Below are 14,973 nucleotides of genomic sequence, written 5' to 3' on the forward strand. Positions count from 1 at the left end.
AAAAAAGATTTTATGACTAAAAATACTGTCATTGTCAACAATGCTCCCTTGACAATCTGACAGGAATTTATTTGAGGTCTTGTGATAATTCTTCCCCAGTGTGCTCAGTTGCTTTCACAGCACACAGGTGCGCCTATGCCCCCCTTTCGTTCTTACGAATGCAGTGCTGGTTGCCTTCAGTATGTATTTTTTTTTCCGGGAAGTAAACTTTTTGTCGTTGTTCCGTGGCATTTTCCCGGTGCTACTTTATATGTATTTGCTACTGCAGCGAATCCACAGTCCGCAACACTAGGAGTTTGGGCTGATTAACGGAGTGCCGCAAGCTCAATGTGTTGTGATTCAAAAAAATGATGCAACAGAGAGGGATGGTCATGAAGACGACAGAAAATATATCTCTGCACGCGTCATTTGCCGACAATATCTAGTCCCTGATCCTCAATTATTGTGAGCGTTTCTGAACTCGTATTCTGTTTATATTGTTTGTGTTTATCGGCGACTAATCTGGAAAGAAAACACAGTAGCTCTCAATTAACACGCTTCTTTATTGACAAAACAGTTTCAGACATGGTTAAGCTTATTCAAGAAAGGAATACTTCATTAGCGAAAAATATCGATAAGGGCGTGAGAAACAAGTGGAACTGGGCATGGCTCGATATATCTATCAAACTGAAGGTGAAGATTAACAACAATATCGTAGAAGTAGACGAACTGATCAGCGATTTCATTGCAAAGTGCGATGAACCGGGACGTGCTCAGTGCTTATATTGCAAGGACATTGTGAACTATGGATCTCGGGGAAAGGTGGCACTCTTTGACCACGTGAAATCGGCAAGGCATCTAAGTAAAGTGAGTTTACGGAGAAGTAATTTTTCACTGGGATCTGCCTTCAAGTTGAAGTCAAACATCGTCACAAATGCAGCCTCAAATCAACTGTCGAAGCCTCCCACCTCCGACTCTGCTCCTCTCACACAATCTACGACAGATGAGTCCATTCAGAGGTACAATACACGATCTTATGTATTTCAAAATTTTTATATTTTGAATTCTGTTTAATCCATTTGTAGGCCTATTTTTGTCTGTAATCAAAAAGTGTGCAAGAATTTGATATATGTGTAAACTTGTATACATAAATTTCATCACATGATACATTTTTATGAAAATATTTGCTAACAAATTTGAAATTTTGGTCAGGAGAATATTGTTAGATTTTGACTCAAAATAGCAGGAAATGCATTCTAAGCTAACATAGATTTCAAACATTTTCTCAGGGGGCATGCCCCCACCCACACGGTGCGGCCTTCAGCAAAGCAGTGTTTTAGGATTAAAACATTTTCAGCTGATTTTGTAAATCTTCATTCCCATCCCTATGATCATGAACGTGATGAAGCCCAGACTGTTTTTTATTTAAATGTTCACAATACTTTATGGTTCCCAACGAGGAATAAAATCCATGAACTCCTGTAAAATTGTGATTGAGTAGGTAGCGAGTTCTTGTGATCTAGATAACTATTGTTCGAGTCCAGGCCATGAAATATTTTTTATTTAAATTTTTATTAATTTGAAAAATCCCATATTCCGACCAATTTTACTGGGAGATTTCCCACATTTTGAAATGCAAATGTTTATGCTCCTCTGACTTGCAGCATCAGACAAACGTATTTAAGGTGTTATTCAGGTGAGATGCATGATTTATGATCTACAATAAAGTTTGACGAGCAAGTAAACGAGAAAGCAGCTGCTGAGTTGATCATGTCAGCATTGCAGCTGGTGATCACGGCGCCGCTGGAAATAGTTTGCCTGCGTTAGCGCTTATAATAACAATATTACTAATACTTGGTTAATATTCAAGTCACACAATTTAAATGGAGAATTGTTGGCCCAATTTGGATGTTTTTTACTGGGTTTTATGGGCGGAATAGAGGACCTCTCATTAGCTCTGTTTTCAGCAAACTTTTATTTACGAGTTAGAAAGCAAAAAAAAAATACATCCGTCGTCATGTCTTTAATAATCATTGTGAATGAAAAAATTCCAAAATAGGTCCAGTTCCCTTTTTAAGCAGTGTACAGTATCAGACAATGACAATAAGTATCGACTGTCCTCAGCTTTATTATCACAACATACAGCAGGATACTGAAAGTTAAAACAGAACAATGAATTTGCATACATATCTTCATCGCCCGAGTTATTTTTAAGTGAGAGGCGGACTTATGGTCCATTTTAAAGTCAAATTTGTGGTAAAGTTGTGACGATTGGCTACATTTGCAAGGCTGCAAATGAATTGTGTGTGTATTGGCTCCATTTACACACACATTTCTGGAAGGACTGTAATATGTGAACTGTCCTTTTTTCTACTTGTTTGTCATTTTGTAATGCCATTCCACCAAAAGTTATCAGTGATGGAAAATAAGTGAAATGTGATAACCATAAAACCTGGAACTGTAAATCTGTTATGTCATAGCAATAACATAGCAATGCAAGTGATGCAAGTCTTTGTCCAGGCTGTTCAGTTCAAAATGGCTTTAAGGACAGAAGAAGAAGAACAGAATGTACGTCAAAAAGTGAGAACAGTTTGTTCTTGTTGTATAGAGACTCCCCTCCCAGACACATGCTGTAAGATTATATCAATTGTTGATGTAAAGTGTTTGACAGAAATACTTGGATGATGTACGAGATTAAATGCACCTAGTATTCGTCTCAATACAACTTTTCTTTACTTCAGATACAATACCGATATTGCAGCCTTAAGTATTGTCCGATACCTGTATCAATGCAGCGCGAATATGTTTATTACTTATTTGGTAGTCAATGTCGCAGCAGGTTTCAACAACTCAATACATTTTTAAAGGCTATTCAAGGCCGTAATGAATAACTACACATTCATGTGTGCTTTGTTTATATTATTTATTTGTTTAATTCAACAAATATGATCAACTTTTTATTTTAATTACTGTCCTTCATGCTCACTTTTTTCCTTCTCATCGTTGGAATCTCTAGCTATAAGCTACTGCTAGCGAGCAAGACCAGATGTTTTGGGTGGATCTTACGGGGTTAACTGTGACATTTGCTACGCCCATTAATGGTGGGGATGATTATTAATGATACCATGAATTTTTTTTTCCAGTTTTATTCCGGGCACCCAGAAAATCTGGATGAAAACATGGGGCTGCAGTCACAACAACTCGGATGGAGAGTACATGGCTGGACAACTTGCTGCCAGTGGATACAAAATGACTGGTAAGATACCATTTATAATATTACAGTTTTATCAATTACAGTCAAACCTACTGGCAGTTTGCATTGTATTTAACCTTATCTCAGAGCCAGAAGGGCCGAAATGTCATTGTCATTACAGTTAATAAATATTTTATGATATTCATTCTTATCACTCATTTGTGTAATTGTTAGTTCCACTTTTTTCACTTTTTTTTATAAGTTCCACTGTACATTGTCAGAATACTGGTATATTTCAACACAAAAGAACAACAAATATCCAAGATAATGTCGATTTCATCTCTAACAAATATAACTTGTAGTGGGGTCTGAATTAATGTAGTTATATTACTAATCACAAGAGGGCAGTATTAGTCCGTGGGAAAGCTTATGTGTCACTTCCATGTAACATGGTGGCCTAAATTACTCTTGATATGTTGTGAACTATTATCTAAAATGGATAGTAGGTCATAGAATATTTGGCATTATTATATTTTTTTGTAAAGGGAATCAGTTTGGGAAAATAGGTTGCTGGTGGCATATGTCAAAATGTATGTGCATGTCTTTTGCATAGAGACCAGACATGGAATAGAAAGACCTCTTATAAGGGCCTTTTTATGTTCAAGCACATTGTGTAGTTCAAGAGGAAATATGATATTACTTATTAAATCGTAAGTTCTGCAAAGTGTCCCGTTGTCAGGGATTTGACTTACACCACATGTATCATTACAACCTTGAGCAGTGTTTTAATGGTGCCTTAATGATGCATTACACCTCTACCACATATACAGTCTTGACAAACACACTCATGGATTTTGCATAGATTAATTGTCACAAAACATCACCATTAGGGGGTTAATAACTCAACAGAAGACTGGTTGTCAATGTGCTTATTTTTTTGCATTTTAAAGTGTGAGATCTTCTATGGCCATATTTTGAATATACCAAATGCCTTACCATAGAGCTCTTTCAAATCTACAATCAAATAATAGGGCTGTATTCTCTCAAAAAGTAGTTGTGCAGCTGTTTTCTATTCTCATTCTTGTTCCTGTGCTGGAAATATTCTCCTTTCTCACAATTTGATTAGTGCATATTGCTTCTGTAGTGGGTTTAAGGTCTATTGCAAATAAAGGTGCAATTCAAGACAGTGTAATGTGATACTGTCTTGGTAATGAGATCAAAACGTGCTCTTATGGGTACTGTTTTCTATTAGCTGAGTTGACTATCTCTACTTACTGTACTAAACCACAAGCTATTCCTTAATTTTGTTGTTTGTTAAATGTAGAGGTTACATTTTGTCCATGCTAATGAAAGGATGTCCTTATTTATATCATTATTATATTTTAGGGTCACGTTAACTACCCATTTTGTGCTATTGGCTTTCTGCTCAAAAGAGTTCAGCAACGTCTGCTTTACAGTCAGGAGGTCTGGGTTCGAGTTGGGCCTGGACTTAGCATGTTCTCCTTGTGCTTGAGTCGTTTTTGTTGTGCTTCATGCCACATTCTAAAAACATACGTGTACAGTTATTTAGATGCTCTTAACCCCATGTTTCAAACTCAAAATCACTTTATGTTGTCTTTTCTTTCCAAATGTATTCAACATTCCCTTTTGACAGAAAAAATACTTATCTTGCAAGTCATTGTACATATTTTTTAAACTTCATGTATTATTGCATTCCAAACATTTGTTTTGTTAAAAATAAAAATAATGTACTTAAATATAGTCTTGACTAATGATTTTAAAGCAAGTTATCCATCAAATTATGCACTGCAAAAATTATTTCAATGGTAAAAAAAACTGGTAGTTCAGTCACCAAAATTTTACTATAAATAAAACAAAAACTGTGGTATTGTTTTCCAATTTCCCATAAATGCAACGTAAAAACAGCCATAGCTTTTACAGTAAAAACTGTGGTACTGTTTTTTTCCATTTTTTCCATTTATTTACTGTAAAAAACAATACCTTTTACAGCAACATTTTGGCAACTGAGTTGTGGGTATTTTTAACTGTAAAATCTACAGATTTTTAATACAGTGTGATGTACATAAAAGAACATATACAGTTGATAAAAAATTTGTAATATAGTGAAGATATATATATCTATATATATCTATATATATATATATAGATATATATATATATATATATATATATATATATTTTATGATATATATGTGTGTGTGTATATATATGTATTTGTGTATATATGTATGAATATTATTTAATCACTGTTCATTATTACTTGGTATTTAACATTCAATCAATCAATCAATCAATGTTTACTTATATAGCCCTAAATCACTAGTGTCTCAAAGGGCTGCACAAACCACAACACAAACCACTACGACATCCTCGGTAGGCCCACATAAGGGCAAGGAAAACTCACTCCCAGTTGGACGTCGGTGACAATGATGACTAAGAACCTTGGAGAGGATGAAAGCAATGGGTGTTGAGCGGGTCTAACATGATACTGTGAAAGTTCAATCCATAATGGATCCAAAACAGTCGCGAGAGTCCAGTCCAAAGCGGATCCAACACAGCAGCGAGAGTCCCGTTCACAGCGGAGCCAGCAGGAAGGAAACCATCCCAAGCGGAGGCAGATCAGCAGCGCAGAGATGTCCCCAGCCGATACACAGGCAAGCAGTACATGGCCACCGGATCGGACCGGACCCCCTCCACAAGGGAGAGTGGGACATAGGAGAAAAAGAAAAGGAACGGCAGATCAACTGGTCTAAAAAGGGAGTCTATTTAAAGTCTAGAGTATACAAATGAGTTTTAATGTGAGACTTAAATGCTTCTACTGAGGTGGCATCTCGAACTGTTACCGGGAGGGCATTCCAGAGTACTGGAGCCCGAAATGAAAACGCTCTATAGCCCGCAGACTTTTTTTGGGCTTTGGGAATCACTAATAAGCCGGAGTCCTTTGAACGCAGATTTCTTGCCGGGACATATGGTACAATACAATCGGCAAGATAGGATGGAGCTAGACCGTGTAGTATTTTATACGTAAGTAGTAAAACCTTAAAGTCACATCTTAAGTGCACAGGAAGCCAGTGCAGGTGAGCCAGTACAGACGTAATGTGATCAAACTTTCTTGTTCTTGTCAAAAGTCTAGCAGCCGCATTTTGTACCAACTGTAATCGTTTAATGCTAGACATGGGGAGATCCGAAAAAAATACGTTATAGTAGTCGAGGCGAGACGTAACAAACGCATGGATAATGATCTCAGCGGCTTTAGTGGACAGAATGGAGTGAATTTTAGCGATATTACGGAGATGAAAGAAGGCCGTTTTAGTAACGCTTTTAATGTGTGACTCAAAGGAGAGAGTTGGGTCGAAGATAATACCCAGATTCTTTACCGTGTCGCCTTGTTTAATTGTTTGGTTGTCGAATGTTAGAGTTGTATTATTAAATAGAGGTCGGTGTCTAGCAGGACCAATAATCAGCATTTCCGTTAGCGGACATCCATTGTTTAATTTCAATAAGACACGCCTTCAGCTGACGACAATCCGGCGTGTTCGTCAGCTTTAGGGGCATGTAGAGTTGGGTGTCATCAGCATAACAGTGAAAGCTAACACCGTATTTGCGTATGATGTCACCTAGCGGCAGCATGTAGATGCTGAAGAGTGCAGGGCCAAGGACTGAACCCTGGGGAACTCCACACGTTACCTTAATGTAGTCCGAGGTCACATTGTTATGGGAGACGCACTGCATCCTATCAGTAAGATAAGAGTTAAACCAAGACAGGGCTAAGTCTGACATACCAATTAGTGTTTTGATACGTTCTAATAAAATATTATGATCGACTGTATCGAAAGCAGCGCTAAGATCGAGGAGCAGCAACATAGATGACGCATCAGAATCCATCGTTAGCAATAGATCATTAGTCATTTTTGCGAGGGCTGTCTCCGTAGAGTGATTTGCCCTGAAACCGGATTGAAAGGTTCAAGCCAAGAAATGTAAATGGTGTATGGTTGGCGCTTTTTGGATGTTTTTTTAAATTCTGTTTTATGGTTGGAATAAAGGACCTCCATTGGCTCTGCTGTAAGCAGACTTTTATTTAAAAGTTAGAATGCTTTACAAAAAATACATCTGACGTCATGTCTTTCCATAATGATTGTGAACGATATGCAAAATAAAATAAAAAGTGCGGTTCCCTTTTTAAAGGCTGCGCAAAAAAATAAATACAAATATATACATACATTTTTTTCACACATATATTTTGCAAGACAGGTAGTAACACTTCACCTTACAGGTTATTTTTGCTTCCATCTCCTGCAATTATGTTCCACAAACTAGGTAATTTGTTTTAAAATTAGAAGTTTGAGCAACAGACTTCTATAGTTAGTCAGCAGGAGCTTCAATTGAGGAGTACAAAGTTAGCTGTCACTATTTGTTTTTATATAATTTGGTCAATATATGCCTGTAAGTAGAAATACACTTCCTTTTTTATGTAACGGTTGTTACATTAAAACCTTACTTGATAAACTTTTGTACAAGTTTGCGCTGCTAATTTTCGTTAGCCTGTCAAGTAAATGGTTCATTGTATATTAGCATCAAGCCAGCAGCATTAGAGCCAACCTTCATCCCGTTCAGTTTGATTGCTTATTTTACAGTAACTTTATTGTGGAGACTATCAATAAACAACCTCAAGTTATTTTTTTCATCTTTATTTTAAAAGACTTACATTTATTCTTTGGCTAAATTCCAAAATTTAGGGAGGGCAGTATGATATATGTCAATAAACCAGGCGTGTACAAAGTGCAGCCTGTGTTACACTATAGTAATAACATAAGAAGCTAGCTAAAATTAAAATTATTATACCGTTGTGCTAAAATAGAGCACGGCGGCATAATAATATTAATAATAATTACTAATAACAGATTTATTTTGGAATATATGTATACCTTTTTTTTTTAAAGAAAATATATCCATTAATGATTATGCAAAAAGAGGAAATTTATCATAGGTCTCCTTTTAAGGATTAGTTTGATTCCCGTCTTGGTCTCCTTCGTAATTCCTCAAGTTACTTTCTTTTCCCTTACATTACATTTTCCCAGGCTTTCAGTGTGAGTATTGTTCTTCGCTCTTTAGATTGTTGGAAGGAGAAATTGCCTGTCATGGCCAGAATCAGAAATGATTACTGTGTTGAGGCCATGTGCTGAGATTGTTTGGAGTGCTGTATGGAATGCAATGTAATCGTCTCGAATGACATGAAATTGCTGCGAGCGTATGGGAGAATGGACGAGTGTGGAATGCCAAGGACTGAGAGAATGTAGCGTCTGGTCTGCTGCATAGCGGGTGGAAAGTTTTCATTTTTGTATGTGTTATGTCCTCAGCAAACAAAACAGCTGACGTCATGTGAATATCAAACTGATGCTGCATCGTTAAATAAAACATTGTAGACAAAGACCATGCTATGAAAACATGACATCACCTCCTCTCACTCACACATACTCTCTTGCCTCTTTCTGTTTTTCGCAGCCCCCCCTTCCCCTAACTCTTTCATTCTTTCTCAAAACTATGACATCACCTGGTGTGAGGCGTAGTAGCAGTTCTGGTGGCCATCACTAGATGGCAGCCTTACCTCAAGACAAGTGTGTTTTTACATAAGGACATGATGAGGTCATGCTTCTGTGGAAAAAAAAAAATGCACCTCGAGTCCTTCTCATTCACAGTTTGTGAATGTGTAACTCTGTTGGTTCATGTCAATTAAACCAAACGACATAAGTGTAGTATTTGTGCATGCTTTTTTTTTTTTTAATGTCTTGCTGAAATAGACAATAGTACTGTATATCATCACTTACAGTTGCTCAATAATCAAACCTGTGCATTCTATTTTCTATTGTATGATAAAACAGAATGACCATTTTGGTAGTCAGCAACACCTCTTGCTTTCCACTTTATCACAATCTTTAACAAAACGTCATATTTTACCAGGGTACTTTGCTTTCATTGTGTTTGCACCTGCTTTAATTGTCTGCACCTACATATGCTGGCCGCCACTCAATGGTTGTCTACTGTACGACCAAAGAGGGCACTGTTAACCTACTATAGTACACTGCTAATAAATGAACTATTGTGGCGCAGCATGCCAGAAACTGAAAGGTGTGTACATAAATGCACACTTGCAATCTTCTTCTTCATCCTCCTCCGCCGTTGCCAGTCGGGCCACACACACACAACACTTTTGTTATAATTTTTACATAGCGGTTAGGCAAAATGACTCCCTTGTACACAAAGTCAGCCAAATAAGGCATTTTGAGTTCCTGGTTTGAACACAGGCAGTTGAAGGATTTGGCCTCACTGAGACAGTGGAGTTATTAAAGGTCCTGATAACATTTTGTTTTGGATTCTGAGTTATTAAAACAATGCTTCTGTGAAATATGTTATGGTTATAAATTCATTAAAGTCATACGTTTTGCATTTTTTAAACACATTTTCTTAAGCTAATATAATATTGATTTTATGCCACTCTTGTTTTTTAGACGCTCCTGGTACTCCATGTGAATGTATTACATCACTGTGTTAGAGTATTTTCGCTTTAAGTGTGTGCGCCTGGACTTCGCATACGCCGCACCTCATTCATAAAACGGAGGGTGAGAATTTTTCTGATTGGCTGACCGAGCGCTATGCAACATTACAATGGCGCCGCGTCACAGCCAGTGAAGCTTTGAAATGTTCCCCCGACTCCGCCTCTCACATTTACAGACGCTCGCGCTCGGGCATCCGACAGACGCACATTTGCCGAGGTGATGAGAATTAGGTTTCATATAGGGTGATGTAACGTGTTGTGTGACAGCCGTCAGTTACAAGATCAGTGTGAAACTCACTCTGTTTTTATAGTGGTGCGGTTCTGTATGTCCCGACAGTTCACTCTGCAGACTTGGAGAGGTAAAATATAAATGGGAAAGCGATTTAAGGAAAGGGGGAGAGGAAATGTCCATGAGGAAGAGGGCAGGGTAATGGATGAAGAGTGTAGCTGACAGAGACAGATGCACTTGAACCAAACATCCAGTGCAACAGACACACACCGAGGCAGGCATTAGTGAAGCGCTTTGGTGACGACACGCTGCAGTAGCTCAGACAGTTTTTTTAAAGGTGAAGATGTAATAATAGGAAACAGAACTTTCCACAAGAAACGTAACTTATGCTGCCTCGCAGATCTAAATGCACACAATTAAATACTGTTTATCGCTACATCTACACTTGGTTCTATTTATACTAAGACTCACAAAGTGCAAAGCAGACATTTGACGTCTGAAACGGCTGTTAATATGTAAATATGGATATGCAAATTCATATTCTGACGGGGGGTTCATTGTTATGAATATTAAAGTTGTCACATAAACACAGGGAATGCCCAATTATCTCTTACTGTGCTTAAAAATGGCACTTTTTTGATTCAAATAAACACATCTACTTATCATTTTATCCTTGTGAGGCTTTAAGTGGGTGAAAATGATGTATGCATACTCCTTATCTTTGTCTTTTGTATGCTACGTCTCGCTGAAACACACACACACACACACACACACACACACACACACACACACACACACACACACACACACACACACACACACACACCAACTAACTAAAGCCTGCAGATATATACCTTGAGTCCAAGCAGTCAAGTGTAACAATTTAGAGGCCAGGAAATTGGAGTGATCCCAAGCCCTATGTTTGTGTGTGTGTGTGCACTTGTGGGTGTGTGTCCGGGTGATCCTACAAGGTGACCCTCGTGTATGCAGCACCCAGCAACCTTTTTAGAAGCAATGGGATTAGGTAACCCAGCCAAGCCTGCTTTTAAAATTCCCTTGAGAGAAATAGGGATAGAGAAAAGAGGAAAGCGGCGTAGCAGGAGGAAAGAAGGGATCATCACTCTATCTCATCTATTGATTACTGCAAAGGATAGGAATTTGGACCACATCACAAACCTGTTGGAAATTGCTGTTGCTGCAAAAACATACTGATTTACATGACAACAGCATTGTCCAACATAAAACATGAACATTTGCAAACGATTTCCAAAAGGGAAAGTGATTAGAAACAATTTCGAAAAGTCTGTGAAATAAGTGTACTAAGATTTCAGTCTCTACATTTACATTGCATTTACTGCACAACATGTCCTTACTCATTTAAGCACGTTTGTCACATTACTGAGCAAAGTGTTGGTTGATATATCACAAGTTAACAGATGAGAGGTTGGTTGATTGCCATCTTGGTGCTATCGACAAAAACTGGCTGAGATTGCATTTTAAAGTGTTTTCAGTTGTTTTTCTGCAGATCGTTTTGACAACATTGTCGTGTGTGAGTGCGCGATTGCCTTGCAGACTATGCCTTCGTCTATGTGCAAGACCAGTCGTTCCGAGTCCCTGAAAGTGAATGAACATCAAAGAGCTTACAGGTGACGGGCTTTAGGTGTTATGTGATGTATTCCCTTGGTGACTGTCAATTACTGATGCTGAGGGCTGGGTTTTGGCAAGGACTTTACAATACATAAGTCACAATACAAAACAGTAGTGTTCCCTTACTACTTTAGAGATATGAATACATTGTTTGGCGAGCCGCTGGATTGATCTATACATGGTATGGCTTGGTCAATGTGTAGTTGGAAAGTCACAAATCGGTTGCTTGTCGATCTGCTATAAAATATGGCCCTTCTAATCTTGCGAAATTTCTGTGAAAACGTAATATGAGAGAACCATTCTCGTTTGCGACTGATGACTCAGCAACGTAGCAGGCAACACCGAAAGAGTTTACCAACAATGCACCCCTGATTATTACATCTATAGTGTGGTTAACGTTTGGTTTTAAAAAAAAGAATGGTTTATTGGATAAAGGTATGGCCATTTTTAACATTTGGAAAGCAGCGATAAAGTAGCGGCAGCACAACTAATCTGAGCACTCACCTGTTGTGATGGCATGAAGACACTCAAGCCGGCCATGAGGGAGCTAGTGTTTCTATTTATATTTGTTTATTTGAAGGACAATGTTTAGTTACATTAAAAAATGGCTGCAACAGATTTAGCAACATGCTAATTTCCATCTTTAGTCCGTTATTGCGCATTTAACATTAACGATTAAAATTACACATGGTTAAAAATATACAACAAAATTGAAATTACATAATGATGAGCAATTTAAAATACAAGTAGAATACATAGAGAATATGCAAGTTGCAAATCAGAGGGCGGTCAAATTACAGTAGTTTAACAGCTTCATTTAAAGTACAGAAGTATATAAAGTGCCACTGTTTTGTTTTTTTCCGAAGTCCACATAACACAGCATACAGTGCAGTAGCCATCAGATGTTACCCATAAGGGTATCATTCAATAGCCATGTACCCCAATGGTACTGCATTGGTAAACAAGATTCCGACATTACACGACTAGACTGACACTGGTGGGCAACAGACTGCTCCCGCTAGGGTATCTATCATCTGATGGTCAACTACCTGCCTGGTATTGTTAATGTGAGCAGGACTGGTGGTCTATAAGCCAGTCTTTGACTGCCTGAGAGAAGCTGTGAAAACTTGAGTTGTTCTTTAGATTGTCTGGGAGCCCATTCCATTCTTTGATGACTTGGTAGGAAAAGGCTAATTGGGAGAAAGGCAGACTTTCTTTTTGGGACATTACAGTCAGCCATGGATACAGACCTTAACACTCTGCTTGTTTATTGCAATCGTAGCTGTACGTATATTTTTAAGGGAGGAGGAGCTGCATCATTTAGGATCTTATGTACCAGGCGGATATTTGAGCACCTGATCAAGTTTTCAAAGCTAAATGCACTATTTTTCAATTATGTTACAATGGTGGTATCGCCGAGGCTTTTTATCGAGGATTTTCAGTGATGAATTTTCTTTCTTTCTTTATTTATTTATTTATTTCACGCAATGACACAAAATTACATGGTAGACAACACATAATAATATTAATTTATATAATGAAAAAGTTAATGTACAGTATGTGAGCATGATGATCCAGTTTTGCCTGAAAGGGAGTGAGAAGAAGATAATTTATTTAATCCCACCCCCAGTTCTCCATTAAGTTACAATACATTGAGCTTCACTGTTACTTTGTTCAATGATTATAATACAAATGTTGTATCATGGTGGCATTTTCATAGCTAACTTTAATTATTACACTGTAACAATTATGTGTAGCAACCATATAAGAAGAATGAACAGTTCCAACAATGGTAAGGGACAAAATACCAACAATGGTAATAGATTATATACCAGTAATGGGAAGGAAACACTGAACACATTAACACTATGAGACAGAGTACAACAGCAAGTCCAAATTGAATACCCTCATCTCTATAGTTTAACCAGACCCAATGTTTAAATTGTGATCCGCAATTACCTCGTTCGTATTCTCCAGGATGAGCAGGCCAATTTTGGAAGGGGCAGCACTACCAATTTCAAATTGTTTGAGTCAGTCTGGAAAGAATCTGCTCTTTGAGGACTCCACAAAGTGTCTCCAAGAAATTCCTGCTGTGTCCAGTTACGAGAAGTTTGGCATTGCTTGTGTTGGAAGTCCAGTTAGTTCCAGAGTTTTACTCCGCATACAGACACACAAAAACGTTTACGAGTGGTTTGAGCTCTCGGCAAAGAGAAATATCCAAAAACTCATGTTATGAGCCTTCGCTTGTGTTGTAAAAAAATGTTGTAGGTTAGGCAGCAATCATTTTTAAAATGCTTTATATAAGTTTATTGATGAGTTGAGTTGAGTTTATTTCGAACATGCAAGCATACTATATGATACATCAAAATTTCCAGTTTCTCTTTTCAACATGTTCGAAAAGCAGTAGGAAGAAGCAGAGCTTATTTAATCCTACCCTTTTCTTTTACATAACAGTAAAACTTTAGTTCACTTCCTGTTCTCAATTTATTCACAATATACTCTGTAAGTTATCACAATAAAAATAAATAATAATTGGTGAAATAAGCTATATTTCATATGATGAGATAAGTAAGATTATTTTGATAATGAATGAATGGATTAAATACATGCAGAATGTGTATCATGGTTCTTATTCTTTGTACTTTGTAAACACTTTTAAGTCTGAAGAGTTTCTTGAAGTAGATCATATTAGTACATTGTTTAATGGCTTTGCTTAATCCATTCCATAATTTAATTCCACATACAGATATACTTAAGGTCTTAAGTGTTGTACGTGCGTACAAATGTTTTAAATTACATTTTTCTCTAAGATTATATTTCTCCTCTTTTTTTGAGAAGAATTGTTGTATATTCTTGGGAAGCAGGTTATACTTTGTTTTGTCTATAATTTTAGCTGTTTGCAAATCCACTATGTTGTGGAATTTCAGTATCTTTGATTCAATAAATAAAGGAATTGTATTTTCTCTATAGCCAACATCAGGGGCGCCGAAAAGGGGGGGTTAGGGGACGGATTCTAGGGGCCCATGATGAAGGGGGGCCCAGAGAGGCCCTTAATGATGATGAAATTATGTGTTGGGGGCCCTGTAAAGATTTTTTTCATTAGGCCCAAAATCTCTAGCGGCGCCCCTGGCCAACATTATGTATTAATCTAACTGATCTTTTTTGTAACACTGGTAGAGAATGAAGTGTACTTTTGTAATTATTTCCCCATATTTCGCCACAGTAACTCAGATATGATAACACTAATGAGTAGTAGAGAATATAAAGTGATTTTTGGTCTAGAACATGTTTTGCTTTATTCATTAATGACGTGTTTCTTGTTACTTTATGTTGTATATTCTTTACATGAGA

At 37.5% G+C, this 14,973-nt stretch overlaps 1 protein-coding gene across 2 annotated transcripts in view; it reads left to right on the forward strand.

Moving 5' to 3' along the window:
* cdkal1 (CDK5 regulatory subunit associated protein 1-like 1) overlaps window positions 1-14,973 on the forward strand; it is a 611,713-nt gene that overhangs the window by 6,588 nt on the left and 590,152 nt on the right. For both annotated transcript variants that reach the window (XM_061916180.1, XM_061916181.1), the window contains one exon: window positions 3,123-3,235. In XM_061916180.1, coding sequence (XP_061772164.1) covers window positions 3,123-3,235 — 113 coding nt within the window. The remainder of the gene's footprint in view (window positions 1-3,122; window positions 3,236-14,973) is intronic.

The sequence above is a fragment of the Nerophis ophidion genome, linkage group LG11 (assembly GCF_033978795.1).
Source record: "Nerophis ophidion isolate RoL-2023_Sa linkage group LG11, RoL_Noph_v1.0, whole genome shotgun sequence".
Classification (NCBI taxonomy): domain Eukaryota; kingdom Metazoa; phylum Chordata; class Actinopteri; order Syngnathiformes; family Syngnathidae; genus Nerophis; species Nerophis ophidion.